This window comes from Falco punctatus, assembly GCF_963210335.1.
Source record: "Falco punctatus genome assembly, chromosome: 2".
NCBI lineage: Eukaryota > Metazoa > Chordata > Aves > Falconiformes > Falconidae > Falco > Falco punctatus.
Genome location: NC_137581.1, coordinates 74,632,147 through 74,659,999, shown reverse-complemented (window position 1 = coordinate 74,659,999; position 27,853 = coordinate 74,632,147). Strand labels below are relative to the sequence as shown.

The window sequence follows — 27,853 nt, the reverse complement described above, 5'->3', positions numbered from 1 at the left end:
AACAAGAAGTGTTTTCTCATGCAACTTTAGACTCTGTTGTTTACATTATGCTTTTTTGTTTCCTTTTTTTTTTTTCTTTCAGGCAGAACGCAGGCTCTGTATCCAGTTTCAGTGATCTGTTCTTCACCATGTTTTCTTTTAGTTCTCCAGAAGTGTGCGCTGCACTAAAAAGTGAAAAACAATTCAAGATTAGTACACTAAGTTAGTATCCATTGTAAGTTATGTATTGCCATGTAACAGTATATGCGGACAACAGACTTTTTCAGTAGGTATTTGAAACTGTGGGATAAATTCAGGTAAGCAGAGGGTTGATTCTACGAAGCCAGTACCTTGCATACCAAGGGATATTACATCTCAGATTTCTCACTCAAATAACCACGTCCTACTAGCTCCTTGTAGCTATCTACACCTGCAGTACAACCCAACAAGCACTTTCAGACTTGCAGTTTGGCAGATGCAAAAATGAAATGGAGTACAGTCTGCATAAATAATAGAAAAACTGGGTTATTGAAAGAAAGTGCTAGCCTAGGTTATCTACATTTTCAGGAAGTCAAAGGTAAGTCTACATAAAATTTTCAAAACGCTAACCTGTTCTGCCATGCCATCTGACTTGGCTTAATGCAAGCCTGCTTCTAACTAGGAGCCATGTTGGTACAACAGTGTATTACGAAAAGCAGAGCCAGTGTCTGCTGACTCCCAGAACTTAGGTAAGGAGTAGCACCACGCTGACCACGGTTGCCCAGCTTCTTGGCTCAAAACATGCTCACGCTTGCTGACAAAAATATAAGAGAGGTATGAGATTTGGGATGTAACATGACATCAATACATAGGCAGGAGTAATAACTTATGATAACAACCCAAGTTTGACTTTGTTGGATAAAACAAAGTATGCATCATCTGACGCATTTCACATCTGAGTTCTGGTGAGTTTTGGCCAAAATCTGAGCATATCCTGACTCCAGCTCTTACGTTAACTGCCCTTGGTAGAGGTCTTTGAGCAATACTGCTTGCTTCACTAATGCATAACTGAATTGAAGATACCTGACTATCACAAAAAAATGTTTTTTCCTTGAGAGTTTTATATATTTGACTGCTTAAAGGGAAAATAATTATGAAGAGGATCATGAGACAGATGGAAGCTTTTAGCAAACTAATGAAATACCTGAGAGAAGTAAGGTATAAATTTTTGTTTCTAATTACAAAAAACCAGAACTAGTTCTTCAGGTTTTAGATTAAGCTCGCAGCAGAATACATTGTAAATTTATACGGCTTTGAGATTTTACCATTCAGTGTTTCAAAAACACCCATTAAACTTCAGCATTAGGTTGTATTGCTTTTTCCTTTGTTGACCAGTCCAGAAGGCCAAGTTTTCACCTATGCTGTTTCCTCCAGATCTACCTATGGCTTTCCTGGGGTTAATCCATCAGCCAAGTATCCTAGATAACCATACCTGGAAGGGTGAGGTTCGGGTTTTGTTGTTTTAAAAGAGATCCTTCCACAGCTATCACCACTGTAGAAAGATTTATTATCTGATAATCCTTTCATACATTCTGGTCACAACAGGGAATATTTTAGTTCTAAGAACATGCTAGTAAGTTCAGTCCTCCTTATCTCCAGTGTAGTTTCATCTCTGCCCAAACACTACTAACATTTTAATAAACATTTGTGCAATTCTATATGGGTTTACAATCAATCAAAAAACAGTATCAGATTCCAATCAGACACAACATACACTAATGAAACATCTGTCAGCTAATTGCATTATGCATCACACTAAGGGAGCAGGCTTCCATCCCTTTACTTTCTCTAAGCTCCTGTATTTCAAGGACTCCTCAAGGCAATAAACCAATCTGTTCAAAGAATAAAAAGCTACAGAAGAGTGGCTGTATTATCAGAACTGTAATCTTTATTCAGTTTTAAGTGAGTTGTCACGTTAGTTACAAACAATTTTTTGGAAACAAATCAAAACAGTGCAAGTAATTTTCTCCACTATGTTAGATGTCAATAAAATGCATTTAATAGGATCCCCACCAAAAAGTTGATCTTTCATCTAGATTCTTCTCTTACCAGGTGGCTCAGATTGTGCTCCTCGATGGCTTTCCATATTCACATTCTCTTCATCTGCTGGGAAGCAAACAGACGTTTAGTATTCAAATTCTCTTCTCTTTGAAGCTGTTAATTAATAGAGGTAATCTGAGAGAAGAAACAGCGCTGAACAAACTGGGCTACTGATAGCAGTTGAGTTGCCCCTGTGTTGCCTGCATGTTAATTTTAACACGCATGCTAGATGTTACTCAGTTTCCAAACTACCCAAATTACAAAATAGCAGTGCCTGGCTGGATGAGCGCTCTTCACCAACCAAAGACTGGAAAGGAAAACAACAAAGCTTCTACCAAAGTTCTCTCATCCAAGTTCTATCTTACATAGGTGGAAAGAAAGCAGATAGCAAGCAACAGACAACTGCAGAAGAAAGATTCATTTCGAGATGAACAACTGGGTAGTTGTCAGAAAAATCATATGTAGGCAAGCATCTTGTGAAGACACAAAGGTATGATTTGCAAAATTAGAAATGACAAAGTATTTTTCTGCATGAAAATAGTCTCTAATCCCCAACCTGCACTCAATTTTCCTTAAAGAAATGTTCTCCTGCATTCTCTCCTACTTACTCTTTAGTGGGAAGTGCTTTATTTTAAGAAATATGTCTGCTTCTGAAAGTCTAAATTTTGGATGAGGCATTCTTCAGACACCCACTCTTAAGACAATCCTCTCCTACTAAGAGAGGTTACTCCCTGTGAAGATAAATTCACTGTGCTATTAAAACCACCTTATGCCTAAGATCAATTTCTAGACCCCATATAAATACAAAAAACCATCTCTTTAGACAGTAGAAACCAAAACTAACGTAGAATTCTTACCGCTTTGTTTGAAACAGAGTTTCTTCTTCTGGTAAGCAATGAAACTAGACACTGCTCCAATCACAGTAGCAAGCACAGCACTCACAATTCCAGCTATTGCTCCCTGAGAACCTGGGGGAGAAAGTTAAAAAAGTTAGGAGGAAAAATAAAGGTTTGCATACATTTCTCAGAATTGAAAGCAATGTCAAAGTTGGATCGTCTCGAAGTAAACCCTGTAAACACTTCAAAAAAACAACCCTGAAATTATGACATGAAACTGTAGTAAATCAACTCCTCCTGTCTTTGTGAATAATGAAAAGCACATCCTCTAATTCTACTCTATAATCACTGATTTCTTAGCAATGCATACAGTTAAGTAACTTAAGCATGCCTGTTTTAAGTTCCACTAATTCCACTTTCACACCCAAATCTAACTTGTAGGCATGCAATCACGGCACCAGCATCTCTGAGTCCTTAACACTTGTGAATCACTTGCAACATAGATTTTAAAATTATGAAAGCAGAGCTTGAATGTAAGAATTCTAGATTCCACAAAAGTTTTTAAATTGAAACCGACTACCAGCAGTGACCATTTTAGCAGAATATTAGCAATACAGAAAAACCCAGAAAACAAGCTTCAGACATGCAGACACCAGACAACATCACACACAAATTTATGCATTTACCCTCAGCTTCTTCACCACTCTTTGGACTTGGGCCTTTCCGTTCTGTAAAAATGAACAAAAGGTTTAGATTTAATATGTCTAAAGAACACTCATATCATAATTAACAACCTTTTTGTCAATTAATCATGCAAAATTACAAGCCATCTATTATATCCATACAGTGCTAAGCTCTGGCACTCAAACTTTCTATTTTCAATGCACAGCTCATGGTGGTGAAGCCACACTTCAGCCTTGGGTGTTCAGCACTTCTACAAAATGAGCACAGTACACCTGTGAAATCTGGTTTAATCAACTTGCCCACCATTACAGAACACTCCGTGGAAAGGAACAGCATATAATTTCAGAGTAGCATTCAACTGTACTTCCATGGAACCAACTACCTTCTAAAATCCCTGCCTCATTTACTAAATACTTGTGCAATTATCTTGGCAAACCAGACAGAAGTTCCATAAATACTATCCTTATTTGTCACTATGCAACTCATACCACTGAAGCAGGAACCTGTGCAGATGAAAACACCACACAAGTCTCAACAGGTGCTTCTTGAGCCTGTCAATTTTCAATTTACCTGCCCCAAAGGAACCTTGGAAAGTGAAATCTTCCCAAAAAATCAACATCAGTAACCTCCATCTAGGACAACTCTGAAGAACTCAGTAACCAGCCGCATGCCTTAACACCACATCAAGATAATTAAGCTAACTCTGATCTGGAAACAGTGAAGTTGCAGTAATGCACACAGGGACAACTAGACCCATCTTAATGATGGCCATTACTGCAGCTTTGTCTTTCAGACCATCTCTGTACTGAGTTGTGCCATAAAAATTAGATATGGCAGATTACTCAGTTTGGTAAACTACGAAATGGTTTTATGCTGCTCAGAGTAGACATACCCCACATCACTGTGAAGTCTTAAAGATCAATTAGTCCTGTGGGACAGAGGAAATATTTAAAAACACAAGGCGGACCCTCTTCTAGCACATCCCTAGGCTTCCTAACCAGAAGAACTAAAAGGAACTGAGAGTATGTCACAGAAGATCTGAAAATAACACCTGGATGCCTTTAAGAATTATATTCACAGTGAATTTTGAAATAAGTACCATATTCACATCTCAATTTTTAGCCCCATCTTTCTTAGCATAACAATAAAAATCACCAAAGGTTTTACCTCTAGACCAGTTTTTCTTAATTTTGGCAGAGGCAGAACATACTGCTTTTGAACTGGAATTCATGCTCTTAAGTTTCAGACACCAGAATCAAAGGTATTACAAATTACACCACGCTAACCAGCTTGTGAGCAAGCTTTTATCAAAAGCTCAGGTAACCACAGGATCAATATGAAGCACAACCTGCTATCTTACCATTGCTGCCACTACCGTCGCCTCCTCCTTTTGGTACACTGCCATCGTATAGATCTGAATCATCAAGGTTGCCTATTAAAATTAAAAATAATATAATCTTACATGTTTTAAGTTCAATGAAAAGGCAACTCAAGGCACATAGTGACATGGAAGTTTTCTCTAGATCATTCAGCTGAATCTGTGGTGTTTTTAGGCTCAGCATCACCATCAGTCACATGTTCACGATTCAAAAGCCCTCCCAATCTCAAGTCCCTTCCGCTCGGCCCTATACTGTCTAATAGCAGCACTGCTGCCTCTGGACTTCTTGAACAGCCGAGAAGTCAGTGTCCAAAAGCAGGCGGTACCGCACAAGTGTGCTTCCTAAGCAAGCAGGAAGCCCTGTAAGCTACCTAACTGGAACAGCCCAGGACTCGTCATCCTGTTAAAGCAGAGAAAGGGCATGGACAGGAAAGGACCCTTTCTTTTCAAGGCTGCAGCTGTGAATGTTTCTTCAGAGTTGGGTTTCTAAGTCACAACCAGTCTTTGGAACCTCTACGACACACTAGCTAGAGGGAAAAAAAGCGTTCAATATGCCACAGTCCAGTGGCTGCAATTTTTGCATGACAATGAGAAGATCAAAATGCAATTCCCTCCTCTGATTTATTGCAGGACATTGAACCAGTTCCTCTCCATTTCCACTGGACCCTACCTCATGGGACTTGAGCACTCCCTCCTTCCCACTGCTGCCAAATTAACCTGTAGTTTATGCAAAGCGAATATGTTTCAAGCAGCAAAACTAAAAGCAGTGCATCAGAGGATGTTTTACTTGGGTGGTAAAAACACTGTACCAAGGTGTGCAAGACTGAATTCAAATACCTGCTGCTAATCAGGCAGGAGAAGGAACAAGAACCAGGGCTTGCATTCTAGGTAAGGACTCTTTACCACCATGCTTATGGATAATGGCATTGTCACAGTTGCATCTATCTGAATCTGTTTTATTCTGAGTTAGGCAAAGATAGAGAAGACCTCTAAAGCACAACAGGCAGGGAAGGACATGTATTTTAAGCCTACCTTGCAAACACAAAAGAATTGTATTTCTTAACTGGGCCTTTAAAAAAAACCCAAAACCCACTAAAAAAATTACCCTTTAACTTTGAGCTTTGCCTTTCATTGAAATGCTTTAAGAATACAGATCACAGGTAACTCCTGCTTACATTTTAGCACAACTAGCAGGGATTCAGTTTTTAAAGATGAAAGGACTCAATCCAATGCACAGATGCTCCACCACAGGCAGCCAAGAACAGCATTGCTCCAAGCACACACACTCTGTCCCATCCTTCCTGCTCCTCACACCATCCCGCTTTTAAGTGAAAGGCAGGTAACTCAACAGGTTTGTTATGGAATTTCAAGACTACTGCAAAGTTTATTTGCAAGACAATTTTTCCTCAATCCTCAGTGTTTATTCAGTGCAACATCTGACTGACATAGCAGCCAATTAAAAAGGAGTAATTATTAGAAGTTTGAGACAGTAAACCCATGTAATTATTCAGGAGTTTGTGCTAAAAGCCTTACCAGTGTCTTTAGGATGTACAGGTGGACCTTGCTTGGGGTTATCTACACACAAAAGAGAGATTTTGGGGGAAAAAAACCAAAAGGTTAAAATATCAAAATCAGACTACAATACGGTAACTTTGAAAGGGACTAGAAAAGATTAACAAATACTTCTCTATGTTCAGAAATTCCTGTTAGGTCAGTCTTACCAGTGTCTCTAGGATTTGCAGGTGGACCTGGCTTGGGGTCATCTGTAGACAAACATAGTATAAAGTAAGCAAAGTTACTAGTGTGAAGAGACCAAAAGCAGAGCATATAGTGACCTTGAAAGACTATCTGACCTAAAAAATGGTATCAAATCTTCCCCGTGCCATTTTCCTTTCCTTTCATTAGCTAATGTTTTATTTGTTTGGTTATTTTAGGTTAAACACTGAACTTTACTGCAGTTAACACTGCTTCTGCTACATTAGCCTGTACGTCACACCCTTGCTATAACTGAACACAAACAGAAGAACTCACTAAGTGTTATGCAGCATTTTAGCTTGCACATCTGATTTCAAATGCAGAACTTCTTCAAATTTTTCTATCAGGTATAGGCTACTTGACTGGTTCCTCTTTTAAAACTACCAGATTTTAACCAATAATAAAGGTTGGTACCTCACTTTAAAAAAGACAAGATACACACAACAGAACCAGAAATATGGTCCCCACGACATTTCATTTAGCCTGCCACAAAATAGGAGAATAAGAGATCTTAGTAATTATCTCTGCACCATATGGTCACAGTCTTTGTTGCCCACATCAAATTAACACACCAGCAGTGGTTTTGTAAAACTGTGTTTTCACCACAGCTGAACACATCTAGTGTCCCATTTCTTCTGTATGCTGCTTCTCCTCGGTGTTGTGTGGTCTTGCCGCCTCCCAGCTCTAGCACAAATCAGAGCAGGTCTCTTAGGTCCTCTGCATATTCAAAGAAAGAGGCGTGCACCTCCAAACCACAGTTCTAAGACCCCAACTTAGACTTCCCATCTTATAAAGGATCCTCTCTCTCTGCTTACCTGAACCTTCTGATTCATTCAGCCAACTGTTTCTCAGTTAGCCAACTGTTTTCAAAAGTGCCAGCAGTTCGAAACAGACTGCTTTCAGAGAGACAAAACTTCAAAGGGCTAAATCAAACAGGGCAGCCGACAGTGCTGCTGTCCTACTGTATGCCCTGTGTTAGGAAAGCTGTATATACTGCAACAGCGATGGTACAAAAATCTACTGTGCATTATCTGCCTAACTGGATGCACTTTTTACTGGCTGAGTGAAAACAATACTGCAACTTCTGCTCCTGCCCACACTGCAGAGCTGAAGCACATTAGAAAAAGTACCTTCCCTCATATAATTTCAAATACATTAATGTTCCCTTGTGCTACTGAAGTTACTTCCTGGAAAGGAAGAGATTACTTAAGATTTTAAAACTACTTCCATAAGTAATATTTAATGGAATTAGTGCCATCTAGTGAAGACACAGCAATGAAACAAGTAGGGCTTGGCAAAGAAATGAGTGAAATACATACAGTTTTTGTCACCCAGACCTTTAAAAATGAAGGTAAATAAAGATAACTACACTGCAATTATTTTTATCTGCAGTCTGTTACCTTAATCAACTCAGTGTCTTTATTAAATTTGGGTAATAAAGGATGGATAGACATTGCATGAAATACCACTGAACAGTATATCCAGGAAAACAGGATACCTACCAGGCTGAAGACCATCTTCCAAGTTTAAATCATCTACAATGAAAAAAGGGAAGTTTTAAGCGTAATGCAAAAACTGAACTAATTTTAGACTATTTTTACACAAAATGCACCTCATGATGTTTTCACCAAGAATATAATGGCATGGTCATTCAGCTGTGGCCCACAGAAGACCACCAGTTACCAGGCGTTATCTGCCAAACTACATGCTGCTTTTGGTGGTCACGGTACTTTACCAAGGGCCAGCTCAAGGCGAGCAAGCTCAAAACATGCAGATTGAAAGCCAACAGAAGGGATTCTTGCAGGGTCTTTAAACTTGTGAAATCACAAAGTAAATTTGTAAAAGCATTAGCAGAAGACTCAAAAATGCAGAAATCCTTTTGCCATTAAGAAACTGTTTTCTTTTATAGAAATAAAAAAATCAGACTCTCAAGTGACTATGTACTACACAGTAAAAGGCATTACAAGCCAATTAGATCTCACTGAAATCTGATGATGGTGGCGGCTTTTTTGATGGAAGAGGCTTCTTTGATGGAAGAGGCTTCAATGGAGGAGGTTTCTTCGTAGTTTCTGTCAGGGATAGTTAGAAAAAAAAGAAGTCTAAATAATATTTAATAAACTGTTCCAAGGATACCTGAAGAACAAATGTAAGCCTATGCCTATACAATGAAAAGCACCAGGATCAAGTCTATACAGCAAGACATTTTCCCCTTAAGAGGTATCCCTGAGTGTTCCTAGAGACAAATTTCAGTTCTATGCAGTCATCACATTTTGACATACCCATAGCTGAATAGTTCCACTGAGGTTTAAACAAACCTGTGGGGAAGATGTCATGCTTGGTCATGCAGTGGGACTCAGAAACAAACAAGCCAAAAGAACAGCCACTATTTTCCCACCTACCTCCCAAAATTTGTAAGAGTGTAATAATTACCAATTGCATCTTCTAAGCTGAAGTCATCAAAATTGCCTGTAGAAGATGAAAGCAACAGTAAGAACACTGTTTTTCCTTACTCAAAACCAACACTTATTACAGTCATAACCATGTCTTTGATCTACCTTGAGGTATGCTTCCTGCATCAGGCTAGAAGAATATTTTGAGTCAGATACTCCTCTCTTTCTGCAGACCACTATTCAACACATCTCTTAGAAAAACAAAGGAATAGTGCTAAAAAGTGTCTCTGTAACAGAGGATCCAGAGGACCAGAATGTATATTCCTACAGTCAATATAATGCACTTAATCCTTTATTCTTGCCACTGCTATTGCATGCTTTCTTAGTTACAACCAAAGCATATTCTTTCCTAGCCTTCTTTCTACTGCACGGCAAAATAAGCAGGGGCACAGCTCCAATTCACAAGAATTTACACAATCCAAGTGTGAAGATGAGCCTTGAAGCACAAAGGCCAGTATGAAAGTTATATGATTGGGTAATGGATTTAATACCTTGGCATCAAAAATTAATTTTCATGGGTTTATAAGACTTATCTTTTCCTCTAACAAAGGTTAACAGTATGAAGGTGGTTAAGTTATTACGGATGATCTTCAGCAGTCTCTTCAATTGCCTAAAAGACAGCTAAATGCAGCTGTCAGCTATGTGGTCTTCACTCTAGGTAGATTAAGCTTCATTTTCAGCTCTTAGGAAAAGAACATTCTCTCTTGCTGTATTAAGTCAGTTGCTAGAGCTACTGTTGCTTACCCAGTCAACTGCAAATTCAGTAACTTAATATATTCATGATACAAACTGGTTTCACAGCACATAGTAGTGTGATCTCAGCAGCACAGGCTTGTAAGACAAATGGACAGCTAAAACAACTGCTTGATAGTTCATCATTCCTACTTTCACTGCAGAATGGGAAAAGGCACAAAAGTAGATAACAACTATTCAAGAAAAAGACATCCAAATATGCTGCCCTAGCCCCAAAGAAGCTGGAAGACCTTTTCTAACTACTATCAAGCCAGCCAGAGTAAAACTTAATTCCAGCCAAAGATACCTTAATTCAGAAGAAACACACATAAAACATAGATGTGTCTGACTTCTCCTCTAAGAATGTAGCTACCTATAGAGAAGGAATAGAACTTGATACTGCAAAGTCTGAAGAGAGGAATAAAAACCCCATCAAAAATCAAACCACAAGCACAACGTTCTTTCTGCTTACATGACAGGCTAAGTTAAGACAAGGACAAGTCACAAGTCTAGTCCCAGGAATGACAGATGCTCATATACCTGGTAACATCTTTCATGTCAACAGAGGTCAAAATTGAAATCTCTTCCTTCTCAGATAACTGAACTAATGATGCCTTTTTTTTTTTTTTTTCAGAGAAGAAATGAGACTAAGATATATTTTTAATCTGAAGCCTACATCATCTTGCAATATAACCTCAGAAACCTCAGTAAAATGAGCCATTGCTAGGACCCAAATCTCAGTTACCTCTGAAGTCACCCCTTTGCTTAGACTTACCCAAGAAAACTCCACGTTAACAGGCAAAAAAAGGTCAAAACACTCAAGAGAAATTTAAACAGGTATTTGCATAGTTGTTCCTCAGACTCGAATTCTGGTTTGTTTGTTTTCTCAAATACATTAATCACTCAGCCTACAGTTCTCCAGGGAGGAATGACTAAGACAATGCCTGATCAGATATTTACTAGTCTAAGAAGTCAGGCAGAAGGATCTGTTGAAGATGCATGCTCCTCAACACACTCTATCAGAGTAGCAGAGGATGGACCACCACCATATGTTAACACTGTATGTCTCAAGGTTAAAGATACATCACCAAGTCAATGCATGTTACACTGGTGAATGTATTTCAAGAGCAGTATTTCTTTTTTAGGAGTGGGAGGGGCACCTATACTCAACATCATGCTTTGGTGTAGCTGAAGTTTTACCTGGAGCAGAAAAGAGGCTATTTGAAGAGTCTCCTACTGTCATCATGAAACAGTCTGAGAACTCTGAATAGTTCCAGTTGCAGTGGTTTCCCTCAAAAGGAGGAAACCAGTGTAAAAGAGAGTGCATTCAGTGACATTGCTATTTTAAGGTATTGTCTTCACATATAATCTTCACAGAGAAATAATTTAGGATGAGACTGTTGATGCCAATCTCACGTAAGGCATGCTTTGAGATACCACTAAGAAAATCTGAGAGTTAATAAAAAAATAATTCTATATCAACTGGAATTATTCAATATTCTGCAACCGCAATTCTGTTTTCCAAGCACGCAGCAAGGTGACAGGCTCTTCAAACACATTATTAAGAAAGAAGGAGAAAATGTCAAAACCTAGCTTATCAAACTCATTACAATAATCTGCACTATGAAGTGCTGGCAGTCTGCTTTCCTAGAAAAGCCTGGTTGTTTCTCCACTGTCCATGACAAACCTTCCTATGTCTTTAAATCATTTGCTTTTACAACTGTACTCATTCAGGTTTTTGTATGGGTGGGTCCAACTAAACTAGAAGTTCTATTACTTAGCCTGAAAGGAGAGAGGCTCAGTACCAGGGATTCAGCTCGTTCCAGGGGAGAAACAATTAGATAACAGAGATAAAGCCACAGGACTAGAATAAACGTAGCTGCAGGATCCGAGAAGAAAAAGTCAGCAAGAATATGCTACACTCCCTACAGGCTTAAGGAGCACCAAGAGTAACCAAGCTTATGAGCATTTTCTTAGTCTAAGCAAATAAAGCAGATACTATACTGAGTATAAAGCACAATACAGCAGATGTTTCTAGCTCCTAGGGGCAAGAGCAGATTCAAGAACATTTCAGAAGTGTCTACACTATTTTCTTTCCATGTTCATAGCTCAAATACCAGGATCTCAAGAGAGACAGTTCTTCAACAGGCTGTCCCCAGTAACCTGCATAGTTTGTGTCAGATGGCGGAAAAACAGCAGGTAAAACAGGCAAGCAAACATATGCTTCTGAAAAGCTGATGAGCTAAAGAGTATTCAAGACAGTGAAGTAACTAATACCGTAGCAGTAAGTATCTGAGAGTGGTGATGGGTCTTTGCAAAGTAACTACCCAAACAGGAGTCCTTTGCAAAGACCCATCACCGCTCTCAGATACTTACTGCTACGGTATTAGTCATATTTACATTCCACTGCAGAAGCTGACACAAGCTTTGGAAAGTTCCTCCATCAGTCACAAGTATGGCAACACACCAAGAAAGGAAACTTGTGATGAATCACCACAAACATAACTTTCTGACTTGAGCAACTAACTGCTCGAATGTTGTTTTTCTAAATGCGGGTGCTCTCCTCCTTCCTTCCCTCCCTCCCCAGTGCCCTGTGTACCACAGGGTGCCACAGAGCCTGCATGCTTCTGCTGGTCTTCCAGTTGTAGGCCTATGGACCAGGTGACAGTAGTCAGCTGTGATCTCACCACTGGGTGGTGTTACCTGCCACTCTGTCAGCGGCCAAATAACTTACAATCATAGAATCAGAATATCTCAAGTTGGAATGGACCCAATAAGGAAAGACCATAGAGTCCAACTTGTTGCTCCTTGCAGAACTACCTAAAACTAAGCCATGTGACTAGAAGTGTCATCCAGATGCTCCTTGAACTCTGACAGGCTTGGCGTTGTGACCACTTCCCTGGGGAGCCTGTTCCAGTGACTGACCCCCATCTCAGTGAAGAGTCTTTTCCTAGCGTCCAATCTGAACTTCTCCTGATGCAGATTTATTCCATTTCCTCGTGTCCTATTGCTGATCACCAGAGAGAGGAGATCAGCACCTTCCCCTCCACTGCCTCCTTTGAGGAAGTTGTAGACTGTGATGAGGTCACCCCTCAGCCTTCTCTTCTCCAAGCTAAACAAACCAAGTGAGCTCAGTTGCTCCTCACAAACCTTGCCCTTGAGGCCTTTCACCATCTTGGTTGCCCTCCTCTGGGCACCCTCTGATAGTTTCATAGCATCATTTAGGTTGGAAAAGACCCTTAAGATCATCAAGTCCAACCATTTGATTCCTTTATACTGAGGTGCCCAAAACTGCACGCAGTACTTGGAGGTGGGGCCACCACATCAGTGCAGTGTAGCGTGGGACAATCACCTCCCTTAACCAGCTTGCTATGCTGTGCTTGATGCGCCCCAGCACACGGTTGGCCTTTTTAGCTGCCAGGGCACACTGTTGACTCATGTTCAACTTGCCATCAACCCAAACCCCCAGATCTCTTTCCACGGTGCTACTCTCCAGCCTCTTGTCCCCTAGTTTGTACGTACAACCAGGATTATACCACCCCAGGTGCAGAATCCAGCGCTTGCTCTTGTTAAATTTCATATGGTTGGTGATTGCCCAACTTGGGTCTGCCCTGCTGTCTAGCTGCTCACTTTCATGAAATCTGCAAAAACCTTGAGCTCAAAGAGGCATCTCATCTCTGTAGAGTCTACAGGAGGTTTGGCAGCCCTCCTGGGGGATGAGGATGCTGGTAGCTACAAGGGCATAAACTCTTGGGCAATCAGGCAACAAACAGCTTCTCCAACTTCCAGCAGGGAAACTGGATTTTATACTCCTGTATCTTGTGTTCCTTCCCCTTGGGGGACTGAAAACACAAGCAGTAGAAATATTCAACACCTAACCATATCAGGTGCTACAGAAAATACAGGAAAGCAAATACATTGAACCTTGTTCATGAAACACTTCAAGTACAGAGCAAAGCCATCACATCCCTTACCACTGGTTTTTAAGCTTACCAGCACTTGGTTTCAATCCAGGTTTTGCCCCACCAGCATTAGTTATCAACAATAAAAGACTTCTACTGCTCTGCTCACATTCTGACAGTTATTTTCCAACATGTCCTACGCAGGCAAAACCAAGAGGAGCAATTTAATCACAAAAAACCTGGGAGAAAGGTGACTTGGTTCTCCATACCTTGCTGTAAAGGACTGCCTTTCTAAGATTTTAAGTTGGAGAAACTGAAACATGAAAACCACTCACTGCGAATGGAAGAACATACTTAAAACTGTACTCCATCTCTCAGCCAGGGCAGAGGTTTGCAGGCAAGATTCCTCTGCGTCAGGCAACACAGATGGGATATTTACTCCCACTGCCAAACAGCAGTTTATAATTAGCCCTGCCTGGAGTCTTATGAAATTGAATTCCACACAGTTGGTTTCAAACCCTGTTCCTCCTGCACATACCCACCTATTGATGCTGCTTTTCAAGTTTAGTCTCTCTACAGAGCAAGAGAAAACAAAAAGCTTTGCATAGAAAGTTCTAAGAACAAAGCCCCTTCCTACTTAAAAATAAATATGGCCCAAACACAAATAACAACTGTAAATCAGCCAAAAAACAAAGGTAATTTTTTACATCTGGGGAATGTGTGCTTTCTGCACATCTGGAGCTTTCGCTAACATATCTGATGGGAATAAAGTCAGCGAAGCCTCTGCTGCAAACAATAAAAAGATTTATTTCCTTTTCCAAAAGATGCACCAGGCTACCCTAATAACTATCATATTTAATTTTTGTAGAGTGATACAAAAGCGACGTCCCTGAAAAGCTACTTTATTTGCACCAATTTTGAAAATACAGTAAAGAAAAAGTTAGGTGATTACATGGCCTAATCTTTTCCTGATCTGTCTGCTAGGAAATAGTTTTTAGACTAATCTGTGATTTATTTTAATATCTGAATTACTAACTATTCTTTCCATCTAAAAATGGCAATTTAATATTTTTAAAAAGCCTACACATTTCAACTCAAACCTGTTTACTTCAGTAACTGTAGTCATATGAGGGTTTTTTAACAGAACATGGTAAAATAAGCTATTTATTGGGGAAGAAAAAAACATTTTGAAGCATTTTGGGGAATTTTGCTTGTTGGAAAGTCTCCTGTGCACGCACTGCACAACTTCCGTTGCCCCTCTGAGCAACGGAAAGTAGGAAAATATGATGGGGCTATAAACATGAGCTACAAGCAGTTTTCCAGGGAGAATTTGATACAGCAGAGAACAGAATGAATACTTCTGAATCAGCAGAAAGCATACAGAACAACAGAGTCAACTATGAAGCTAGAGTATTAACAAGATTACAACAGTCCTGCCAATGGCTGAGCTGCTTATCCAGAAACAAGAAGGGATAAAAGTATGCCATAGTTAAAAAAGGTCTAGGAACTCTTGAGTTCCTTCAATCAAGTAGTGACGATAAAAGCAAATATTTGGGATCTTAATCACAACCTGCCCAGTGATGAGTTGTCTACCACAGTCTGGTTGTTTTCTTACAGTATGTAATTCTGCACACCCATAACCAATGTGACCACCTTCCCTCCAAGCAACAGTCTGGACGCTTGGTGATTATCTTCTGGTTACAACCCTCAGTAGCAAGCCAACATCAAATGGCAGAGCCACAGGTCCCAGATCTCTTCCTTAAACTTAAAAGAGCTTCCAAAGCACAGTCGCTAACAGCACCTTGGAAAGGGCTAAAATATTTTCCACGTTGTGGAGAAAATTATCTGTTGCAGAGAGTACCTCCCCCACATATCAAACATACTCAAAACCTGGCTGTCCATGGTCCGGGGCAACCTGCAGTGACTGACTCCGCAAGCAGTCAAACCTATACTTTGAAAACTGCGGAGCAATATACACACTGATAGCACTAAGACGGACACTAATGGAGATGGTGGGGCTTGGAAGCGGCACACATTCAAGGCCTTTTGAAAACTCAGTGTTCTCATCTTCACAAGCAGATTCATGACCATTAAGCCTCACTAGGTAACAACCCAAACTGCAGCCAGCACCGACAATTAACAGTTAAATACACTGGAAAGACTATGATGGCAGTTAATCAAAAGATTAGTCTTGAATTTAAGAAAACTATTTTATCCAAGCAGGTTGCAAACTCTTCAGTATTGTGTAATTGAATAAAATCATTGGTTCTCCTGGAAGTAACTACAACTGACACATAACCTGACGGTATTTTGTTGCTAGGAGTTTATCTATACTTCTACTCAGATAATAACATTCTCCTCTCTTTGCACTGAAAACCTCTATATGCATCTGTACAGCTCGGTACCCTGCCCAGCCTTGCGTGGAGAAAGGGAGACGTGTTGTCAGGGCAACTGTGTGATATCTTGAGCCATGACTTCGAGTTGCGTGCTTTTTCTGCTCATCCCAATTCAGTAAAACACTATCACTGTGTAATATGTGTAACGTGATAGATTGAAGGCTTCCCTCCCCACCAAACCATCAGCAAACACCAGCATTATGTTTTCTCTGCATCCTTATTTGTGCACACTTTGCACCTCTGGTAGCTTCTTGGATTGGGGCAGGGAGGGATGGAAAAAAAGAGCATCCTGGGGCGGGGGCTCAGAGGAGAAGGGAAATGGGGAAATGCAGCAGTGAGGCTCAGCTGCAGAAAGGGTAGAGAGGTCTGCACTAGAGAAATAATTTAAATTATAACTTTATATTTAAATTGTAACTTAGAATGAACAAGTAAATGGAACTTGGCCTTCCATTTAGGAATTCCTTCTTCAAAATAGAGTGGAAATATATATTTGCAATGAGCACAGAACTAGGTTAAGAATATGCTTATTTTTACAGTAGTACACCAAAATGATGGCTTGTAGTAAGCAGGACTGTTTTCTGTCTGCTGATACTTGTAAACTGACAATATATTTCACAGCCTGTTTCTTTTACCTTCCTCACCAGAAGTCTTACCAGTTCCATACAGTTTGTATGCTAATAGCAAAATCTAAACAAAATCTGTAATCTAGTCAGAAACGTTATCTGAACAGTAAAATTGACTTTGTTATTCTAGAGTCTTTCCTCATGGCTTGTTCAGCTATGGCTAAAAACATTTCTCAGTATTTTCTGTCTGCACACTCAAATATAGCTACTACAGCTTTGGCTAAAATAGAGGTAGAAGACTTTGGATTTTACAATGAGGGTTTCTGGTGGGGAAGGCTAGGGTAGAGGAAACCAGACCCAGTACAGTGGTTTGCAATGATCCAACTCATATTTTAAACCATTGCTTGGAGATTGAATCAGTTCTGGCACTAGTCAACTGATTTTATAACAAAACCTATTTTTCTGATCAAACTTCAAACACTGATATGTTTCAATAGCACCGGTGACACTTTTCTTCCTACAAGTATTTATGTTTAAGGGATTACTTGAGAAAGACTCGCACTAAGTGACAATTCAGTGACCCAGGATTTCACTGCACTGCACCAGTATAGGTTTGGAAACGTGCAGACTGGCTTCAGCCACAGGACATGTGATGTGACACCAGCCTTCTTCCCTGGGCAATGTGGAACACTGCACGAGAAGGCTCATTACTTCTGCTTCAACCAACTTTGTACTGGACATGCAAAACTACTATCTAAAAAAATATTTCTGAAGGACAGCCATGTCCTGCAGAGACATCCATGCAGAGATACTGCAGCCACCCAGGTCAATGTGACTAGTTTTAGTTGCCCAAACCAGACAGATAAACTAAATAATCAGTTGGATTCTACCTAAGTGGCAGCCACAGATATATGGCAAGCCAGAAATGTGTAATAAGTTTGGTCAGGAAAGAGTGTATTTTTTCTCAATTTAAGAAAGGGTTTAGTTTGTTGTTTTTTTTTTTAATTTGGGTTTGGGTTTTTTGTTTGTTTTTCTTTTCTTTCCATCCTTCTTTATCTTTACTTGAGGAACAAGGTAAATCTTCCATTTTGTACCAAGGCTATATTCTTTGTGGTTCCAGCGTGTTCATGTGCTTAGCAAAACATCTGGAATGTGTCCACAGCGAAACCATAAGCATTTCTAGTTCAAGTGCATCTTGTGAAAGTACTTCTATTCTGCTATATTTAGATGGAACCTTTTATCAAGAATTCTCCGTGTCCATCATAAGAAATAATTTCACCATTTTCACTCTGATTCTGTATCACCTTCTAACATAAACAGGATTTTAAGTTCCAGTGTTAATACTTGCAGGCAGTCATTACACATGCCAGATGTTACTCTGCACTATAAATTTACTCATTTTTTAGAACAGCACAGGAAATCAATAGGAATGGAGGGGAAAACTGTCCTCAGGACAAGTAAGAAGCACAAGCTGAAGGAAGCCATGCCTGGGGACAGGACTGGTAGCGGAGACAGTAACAACGATGCAACGGCAACAACCAAGAGAAAGGAGTAGAAGAAGCAGTGACCAGGGAAGAGGAAGAAGGAGACACAGTCGGAGAGCTCTGGCTGCAGAGAAGCTGTCAGCTTGCTACAGCCACAAGCTTCAGAATCACTGCTCTTCTCTGAAGTTTGGGGGGAAAAAAGGTCCACATCTCTGCTTAGTTAGCACAGTGCCTTTACAGGAGGCTGTGGAATTATTAGGAAAATTAAGGTTTGCGTCTGAAAATTAAGGGTTATATGAAAAACGTAGCACTGTTCACCTCTAAAGGAAAAGTATAAAATCAAAGAGCTCTGAGGATGGGACACGGTTGCAGCAGACATGCGAGGAACCCGTTGACACAGCAGGAAGCAGGGAAATCTTTCCCAGACCAGAATTTGCAAGCATACAGAGAAAACAAGACTGACTTTTTTTGTTTTTGTTTTTGTTTTTGTTTTTTAATGAAAAAGCAAACTAAAACTAGCTTTTACGACACGAAGCAACCTTCCAATCACTAGCTTTTGCAGTATTGGTCCCAAGTCAGCAGAAAAGCTAACTCAGAGCTGGTGCTGCCACTATGTTCTTTTGCAAGGTGGCACAGAGACCTCCTGCGGCAGCTGAGAAGATACAGACAGTCAGGCAAAGGGCCAGATACACCAGCTGGAACACTGTTTCTCTGTACTGGGAATAACTCGCAGGGTCTAGGCAGCAAGGGCTGATAACATGGTGGGACCCCTGTTGACCAAGGAATGACCTACTACGTACCATGCTGGAGGGAGCATGCTGTAGGATTAACAGCAAGGCCAGGGATAATACCAAGATTCTGTCAGCATCTTGGGGGAAAATGCCTGGAATGAATGGGAATTCTTCATGCCCCTCTCACAGATGCTGGGAGTTACAGATGCTCCTGAACAGAAAAAGAGACGGTATGACCAAGTCAAACGGAAGGCCCTTCAGAGATGCAGCACTGCCAGCTGGGGAGTTGTGAGCACAAGGCAGAGTCAGAGCTTGGTTCAGCCATCACCTTCTCCTGCCCCCAGCCTCCGGACTGAATACTGTTCTGCCAATCCACCTGCATCATTGCACTGGGAGGTACCTGCTACTGGCCTGGCAGCAGGTGCAAGTAACCATATTTATTGGGCTGTCTGGGTAAGGTGGCCAGGCACTGCTTGGCCTCATCTACATGGTGCCATAATGGATCCTGATGCTCAGTGCATCTTATTGCCCTTGTGTACCAGCGATGAATGAGCAGTTACAGAGTAAGCAGGGAAGACACACATCTACCTCTAGTAGAATGGAGCCTCAGTTTGAATAGACAGGATTGGTAGCCTGTGCCTGTTGCCACTGCCCCTGCCGTTCTTGGGTTTGACTCTCTTGACCACTGTAGATGGGACAGATGAGACAGGAAGGCATTGGGCTTTTGGTGTAGGTGGTGTGCTTTGTACAGGAGGGAACCAGCGACAGGACTTGTACTGACCCCAGTAACGTTGCATGCACTCAGACCCAGTGGCTCTTCCCTTAGCAACGCAAATAATTTTCTGAAAGAGATACTGAACTAATTAAGGGGCAACGGGTAAGATTTAGAAAGTGATTAGCAGTGGAGTCCCTGGAAAAATAAGGGAAAAGGGGCTCTCAAACACATTTACATTACAACAGTCCTGTTTGGCATGTCCAGAAGCATACTGGAGAATGGCAGTTAACAGACATCAAGAGCTTTGAATGATGTAGCTGCTGCATTAGCAGCTGTAGTTCAAGCATGCTGCAGCTCTTGCATGAGCCAGAGACCAAAAAATGTACCTGGTATGTTACAACTGATGTTGCAAATGCTTTCTTTTCCATCCCTCTGACTGAAGAAGCAAGACCCCGATTGTCTGCACCTGGAATGGTGTGCAGCACCTCTGGAACTGGCTGTTGCAAGGGGTGGAAACACAGCCCCACCGTCTGCCATGGCATCATCCACAAAACTTTAAAGCAACACATCTCTTGAGAATTTTTCCACTGCATTGATGATGTGTTCATTAGAGGAAAAAAAGTCTTGAAGCAATAATACTAAGTAACAGGCCGCAGGTAAACCCTATGTTTCCCAACTTGAACTGATTAGTCTGTGGCCAGCTAATCAAAAATATGAAAACACTGAACTCCTCTGGCTATAAAACGCCCTGCATATGATGAGTTATATGCTGAAAATAACCAATGGAGTTTGTTTAGTGATGGATTCCGTAAAATCACAGCAGGAAATGGGGCTCCAAGCAGCTTGGAGCACCTCCACAGGAGAGGCTGCCACCTACAAATGGACAAGAAGCTGCCGTCAGTTTGCAGAGGTAATGGCCTTTCGAGTCGCCTTGGAACATGCTCAGGAGCATCGATGGCCCTAAGTATACATATACACAGACTCCTGAGTAATCACTAATGCGGTGCAGAAATGGCTCAGAGATTGGATGTGATAATCAGCAGTTAGGAAAAACACTTTCAGCAGCAGAAGAATGGAAAGTAATAAAAAAACTTGGAGAAACATCTACTTGAACACACAGTGTAAATGCACATATTTGAAATTCAAAGGCAATTTGAGAAACGTAATAACAAGGCTGACCAGTTAGCTCAACTTGCCAGCACAGATACAGGGTGTGAGCACAAAGGAAAGCTATTTTTAGCCAGCTAGGTCCATGAAACTGCTGCTTGTGTACTGGGGCAGAGAACACAACTTAGACTTGTCTCAGCAAAGCCATAGTGCAAGCAACTAGACCACATGAGATCTGCAGAATAATACATCACACATGGAAAGTACGAATGATGAACCAGTATGTGCGATGGAAAAACAGAAGTTTGAAGAAGCTTGGCAAGCAGATAGGTTGCCTTCTCTTCAGCAACAACAGCAGGTGCTGTGTCCTCACAGTGGCAAAGCTAGAAATGGGTTGTTAAGTAGCTTTTCTACTTGAAAGGGAAATGTAGGGAGCACCCTAGACAGAATAAACAAATGCATATTTTGCCATGACAGAACACAGCCTTGGCTGGGCTCAGATGGCAGCAGTCATTTTAAAACCACAGCTGTCCAAGAATGAGCAGAGCAAGTGTATCATATTCCCTCAAATCCCCAGGAATCTGGAAAGGTAGAATGGTACAATGGCTTACTTGAAACTGCACTCCAGGAAAAGGGAGTTTCACCTCTATGAAGCTCGCTGGGTCAGAAGGGGAGCTAGTTAACATAAAAGTAGAAACCCATCACACCAGCCCTGCAGAAAACCATTTACCCCAAGTTCAGCTGGGTAACAAAGTACCAGCCAGTTCTGGGGATCCCAGAACTGAGACACAAGTTCGTGACTATCCTCCTGCTGCAACTGAAATCCCTAAGGAAGGAGTCCTTATCACTTGAGGACCAGGAATTACCTACTAGGTGGTCTCTGGAAAAATTATAATGAAATTAAATATGTACTGTTACATATGATAAATCATCTTATTTTCCTTCATAAACTATGCCATGTATTTTGGACACACAAGACCTATGTCTTTGCAGACACGATGGAGTCCAAACAGTTCCTAGGTACACATTGCTCAAGAATGTACAGGGCATGAACTGGGCAGGGTTTCAGCAGTAGAGGGCTGCAGGGTGCCCTGTCTGGGAAGAGGCCATGATGTGCCCAGTGCCACTTACAGTCATGGCACGCTGGCACTGACACCAATGGTGTGCACCAAATCTTCAAGTGGTCAGAGAAGCATAGAGTATTCCTCCTTGAACACAGGTAAGAAAGGGCATCAGCCAACAGGGACAGGAGACACATGCAGACATGGTCTGAGACTCACAGAGGGAGAGGCTGCAGAGGGGACATGTGGCTGGAGATGTGCTCTGGGCAGAGGAGGTTCCATGCCAACAGAGTATGGACCCGAGGGACTGTTGCTGTGGGCCACTCACACCACAGCAGTGACAGCCCTGAGGGACCACCAACAACCTTCACTGTGGCAGAGATACTGAGAAGCAAAGAGGAGCAGGGGAAAATCAGCAGGAAGCAAGGAGAAGCAGCAGAAAGAACTCATTGGGCATATGACCTTCCTGCTCTGCTCATCACTTCACTGAAGCAGCAGAGGATGGGCTGAGCGTAACATGCAGTGAAAACCAGGGGGGCAAAGATGGGGTGTAGGGGTGTTTGGCTTAAGCTGAAAGTAGGGAAGAGGGTTAATCGATTGTTTTCTTCCTCTCAATTCCCAAATTCATGATTATTAGTTTGTGTTAACTGGCAGTAAGTTAAGTGAAAGGTCCTTTGAGCTGAGGCCATTTTGCTTATAACGTTCTCTCAAAACACTTTTACTAGACTTGGAAGAGTAGGTTCCGGTGCCAGAGCAGGGAAAAGCACTTTGGCTAAAAGAAAACGGCTTGCCTCTGGCAAGATCATCTTAACTGATGAAGATTACTATTATTACTGCATTTCACTAACAAAGCTGTCATCTGATGAAATATAAGTTGATTGCAGTGAGAAGTTCAAGACAGCAAGAGTTAAAGCAGAGTCCTTTCTCAAGCACAGGCAACCCCATCTCATGCACCAGGGTAACATCAGGAAGGTATTGAAACTGGTCTTGGCTGGATGGCAGTAGGATGAGTCACACTTAGCTCTCGCCAAGTTAAATCACTGTAGCTACGGAAAGCTCAAGGATTGTTACAGTGATGTCATTTTGATGTAGAAATGCAGTGGCCATTTTATATAAATAATACCACATTAAAAAACCTCTTGGCCATTTCAAATTAGAGGAAATGGGAAGATGGAGAAACACGTGCTGCACTTCTCAAGTTCATGCTACTATGTATGCATACTAGCACTGCTACTAAAATTGTTCAACTGAAAAAAAAAAAAAGTTGTGAGTTGTGTGGTTTGTTGTTTTTTTGTTTGTGGGTTGTTTTTTTTTTTTGGAATCAGATTTAAAAGGCAAACAACTCCAGAGCCCACACAGCAGAAATCAGTCTCCAGGGAGTCCCTGCACCACCTCCTTGCCCTAGCTGAAAGCTCCATCTACTAGATTACAGACAGGCTCATTTCACCATCTTTCATCCAACTAGTCATTCTTCTCAACAATGACTTGCCTCAACAAGAAGCCAGGGGCACAAATGTTTCTCTCCCTTTACTCATAGCACTATAATTGCAGCGGTCTTACAAAGAAGGATCTCCACTTGTAATTCACCTTAGGGTACTGATCTTACAACACAGATACCTCAGCTTCCAGCAGCTATTTTGCTCACCTCCCAGTGTGCACTACAACTATTTCTTGTGGCAACCATGTTTCAATCAACAAGCTGTACTCAATTCTTGCAAAGGATATTTAAATCACATATTCCCGAGTCCAAACTTGAGATCCTCCATAAGCATAAAGTTTTTATGCCTTGATCTTTCTGCAGTAGATAAAGGAGACTTTTAAGCCTTGTTCGTGCATGCAGCAGTTTTCTGTTGCTCATCACATACAGATTTTTCTGTTTAATCCTTCTGCTGTGCTCTTCACATTCATTCTACAGAAGATCTGCTGCCTAATACTTTTTTTTTTTTGGTTGTATTTTGAAAACCAGATGCCTAAAATTAGACGCTGGGCTAACCTGGTGGTTTTACAGTTGTAAAATGGCTGATCTAGTCTCACAACTCATAGCCAGTCAAAACAGGACACCCCCTGCCCTCTCCTCCTCTGCCCCCACCTCACTTCCACTCTCCAACACTGCGCCCTGCCACTCCCTTGTGCTGGCTCTGACACTCATCAAACACTCGGCAGAGCAAACTCAATGCACCAGATTAGTCATATGCTGACTTATCAAGCTGAATCATCTCAGTATAGGCCCTGATGGGCACCAGACCAAACACAGGAGGAGAGAAACAGAAAGATCCCACTCCTCAGCAGGGGCAAGCTGTCAGACTGCCTATAGAAACTGACGATATAAAACCTCGCATTCTACCTTCCTCTGGATCCAGCCCCAATGATACCTAAATTCCAGCTTTGTCTGACTTGTACAGCTCATACTGGCAAATGAGACAACACTTAAAATACCAGTTTTGAGGTTAAAACTGCAAAACTCGTTTTCTAAGCAAGCTCTTTAAATAACAAAGTTCACCCTTGCTTAATAATACATGCAAATCCTCATGATATGTTGAATGCTGTTTCAGCACTAACAGCTTTCACACGCCTAAAATGATGATCCCATAAGAAGTTCTCAGTCCAGAGGCACAGACTCATCCACTTGAACCATGGAAGCAAGCAGTGCCAGTGAAACCTGCCATCTCCAAATCGTCGCACAACAGCTGAACTGCTTATAAGGCAACATCCTTAACTTTCTATAGCAGTTCTGCACATTCAGACTACAGAAAGCCTACCAACGGTGAAATTAAAATTTTCAAAAGTACATAATTCAGGTCTTGCCTTTATTTTCACTGCATCACCACAAGTCTGAAATTCCCCCAGAGGGCCCCACCCTCCCCAGGCTGACATTCTCAACAGTGCTCAAATTCTTACCCATTTTGTTTCAAGAAAAAGTGGCCAAACAAATTATAACCTATCTTCTTGGTTGGTATTATTGGCATTAACTATTACCCTGATAAATTAACCAGCTTTTTAAGAACTATCTGTTACAATTGCTCATTTCCCTCAGAAATCAAAACAAAACCCCTGAAGGCAGTTTTTGAGCACCTTCCCTCCTGCAAAGCAGAAACCAGACAGACTCTCTTCACCTCCAAACTGCTGGAAGAAAGTTTAGAAAGACTCTTTTAGTTACTGCAAATACTTCCACGCCTTAAGAGCATCACACCAAAGACCCAGCTGCCTGTGACCACGAGGACTGCTTGCAGAGGTAGAGGAACAAGTTTTCCACCTAAGCAGTAAGATGATACCTACGTTAGCAGCCTGAATCGTCTGTCAGTTTTAAAGGCAGCTATTGTAAAATTGTACTATTTCCCCAAGAGCTCAGGTTTGCTACCCTAGCAGTTAAGACCAGAGCAGAAGAACTGAATTCAAACAGGCTTAATGCTAAACTGCTTATCTGGCATCCTGCATGCAGCATCTACAGCGTCTAGTCAAAGTTATGAATGGCTATTTTTCCTCCTCTCTTACAGTGAGGAGATACCGAGGCTTTGAAGTGTTGCTTTTACAACACACCTGAAAGAAAACACCTAGGCACAGCACCGAGTATGTTAATGAATGCGGTTTAAAAAAAAGTTTCTTAGAAATAAGTCATGTAAATGGGAGATGCCAGTTCACACAGCATATCCCAGTTTATCAGTCTTTCTCCTGAAAAGAACTCGGTACCGGGAACTTCGCTGTTCTCCCCCGCTCCGTGTCTCCTTACAGCAAGCCCCGCGGGCTGTGGCACACACGCCGCTCTGACCGGGGTTCCAGAAAATCGCCCCTGACACACACCGAAGCCATGATAAGCTTCTCAGAAAATACACCGGTGTGTTTCGCCCGGCGGCTTTGCAGTAATTAAAAAAACCCCCAACTGTTAAAGGCTGTTGCGTGCCGGCAGACTCTCGTAACTGCCCCATGCCCTGGGACTGCCCTGACTCCGCTCTCCTTCCTAAAATGGAAGCCGCGCTCCGGCTGCGCTCCCCGCCGCCCCTTCCAAGCCCCCTCCGCGGACCCCCCCGCACCCAAGGGCCCTGCTGGGGCGAGCACCACGTATTCACCGAAGAGATTAAAAACAAGACAGGGTTTCCGCTGCGGGAGGCGGGCGGAAAGCTCAGGAATACTTTTCCAGTTAGTTTAAAGGAAAAAAAAAACCACACCACCACCCCCCAAACCCAGCCAGAAACGGGACGGAGGCGGGGAGCGTCCGCCGCTACCCTGGCCCGGACAGAGGCGGCCGGGGACTCGCCGGCTCCCCCCAGGGCTCCTCTGGTCCCCGGGAGGCTCCCCGACCCTCCCCGCCTCCGTGACGAGCCCGTGGACCCAGGCCCGGCAGGGCAGCCGGGGCCCCGCGGCAGGACCGCTCCCCGCTCCCGCCGCCCGCCTCACCTCTGACGGGGACCAGGAGAGCGAGAAGCACCGCCAAGGGAAGGAGCCTCCACCGCCGCATGGCTGCCCGCCCCGCAAGCGCCGCTCGCTGCCTGACAGCCGCTCCCGGCGCCCGCCGCAGCCGCTCCCGCCTGGCCCAGGGCAGCACCGCCCCAACCCCGGGGCTGGATGCGCCGCGCCCGGGCCGCCGCCCCACCTCGGGGGAGGAGGGAGAGAGAGGGCGGCCCGCCGAGCTGGGGCGGAGCCGGCCCGTCCTGCCCGCCGCGGTGGCGGGGCAGCTGCCCGGCTGGCCGCGCCGTGGCGGTGCGGGGCGCGGAGCCCGCGGGGAGCGGCCTCTCCCCGGGCTGGCGGGGCGGCGCGGCCCCCGGGGCTGCCGTCGGGGCAGCCGTTACTTGCGGGTGGCGGCCGTTACCCGCCATGGCCGCGCCGCGCCCGCGGGCAGGGCTGGGCGGTGGCGGGGCTCCGTTCCCTGCGGGCGGGAGGCGGCGGGCCGAGGCCGGGAGCCGGGTTTCCCGTGCGGGCCGGCCCGAGTCCGCCCGGCTCCGGCGGGCTGGAGAGGGAGCGAGGCCTCGGGGCGGGCGAAGGGTTGCGGGTCGGCCCCGGCCCCGGCCGCTGCGGCGCGGCCTGCCTGCGAGCGGAGGACGGCACCGGGCCAGGGAGCCCGGGAAGGGGGCCCCGTTGGCAGGGCGAAGTGAGCTGCGCGGCTTAGGCACCGGCCACAGGTTCTCATGTTAGAGACGCGTGCTCTTGTACCGCTGCCCTCTCTTCTCCCAGGTGCTCTCTTGTCCCGCTTTCCCTCAGGAAAAGCTACCCGACACTAAACACACCAGGACACCTAATAATCTTGCCCATAACAAGCTTGCTTTTGCTGTGGTCCGACAGAAAACTGGTAGAACAGCTCTGAGTTTTGTATTCACAAGCAATGCCGTGCTGGGCCCGCAGCTGATGGGTACAAATGTAAACCTGGGCACAGCATGGCACTGAGTTTCCCAAACTGATTTTGCTGCTGTGAAAAGGTGAATGTTAAAGGTCCTGGTTTTGTGCAAGTCCTTTTCTAACGGCCATTTCATGCCCTGTATCAGACGCTTTCAGCTGAGGGTCGGTTGGTCCCCCGGGTGCTGCTGTAGCAGCCAGAAGCGCTGCTGCTGTGGTCCTACGGGGTAGGAGCCGTGGCAGTGCAGCTGTGCTGAGCTCTGCTGGGGGCACGTATGTCAAAACACCTCTCCCAGATCCTGGGTTTCACTTGCCAAGTATGTGCTGCTTATCAACTGGATAAGAAGCAGTTCGGTGACACAGCCTTAGTGTGTTAGTGTCTTAGCCTCTAAGTCTTCTGTGACTTGGCAGGTAATTGGTGGTGTGGGGCTGACTTGGATGCCCTGGTCGCATACCTTCCTCAGGGAGGGCTATGCCTATTCTCTAGCATGTGTAGGACCTTGCCTGCTATAAAAGTGGGAAGTCACAGAGTCAGTGAATCACTGTCACCGGTTCATAAATTGATGGTAATATTTCTTCTTCTTTGACAGTGCTTAGTCAAGTAATTTTTAGATTTAACCTGAGGCAATGGAGAGTTTAACTGTAGTAATAAACACACTTAATCTTAAAATTATGC

At 43.1% G+C, this 27,853-nt stretch overlaps 1 protein-coding gene across 2 annotated transcripts; it reads right to left on the bottom strand.

The window, feature by feature from the left end:
• Positions 1–11: 11 nt before the first annotated feature.
• Positions 12–26,447, bottom strand: CD99 (CD99 molecule (Xg blood group)). Of its 2 annotated transcripts, none has more exons than XM_080374673.1 (11): positions 26,245–26,447; positions 9,142–9,177; positions 8,694–8,780; positions 8,214–8,246; positions 6,678–6,719; positions 6,490–6,531; positions 4,939–5,010; positions 3,581–3,622; positions 2,916–3,026; positions 2,068–2,121; positions 12–164 (listed from the first exon to the last, which is right to left on the bottom strand). In XM_080374673.1, the coding sequence occupies exons 1-11, from the start codon at positions 26,303–26,305 to the stop codon at positions 139–141; spliced, it is 606 nt and encodes a 201-aa protein (XP_080230799.1). In that variant the 5' UTR covers positions 26,306–26,447; the 3' UTR covers positions 12–138. The 2 variants fall into 2 exon arrangements, with proteins under 2 accessions (XP_080230799.1, XP_080230798.1); XM_080374672.1 differs by having other exon boundaries at positions 2,068–2,124; positions 26,245–26,445.
• Between the last annotated feature and the right edge of the window lie 1,406 nt (positions 26,448–27,853).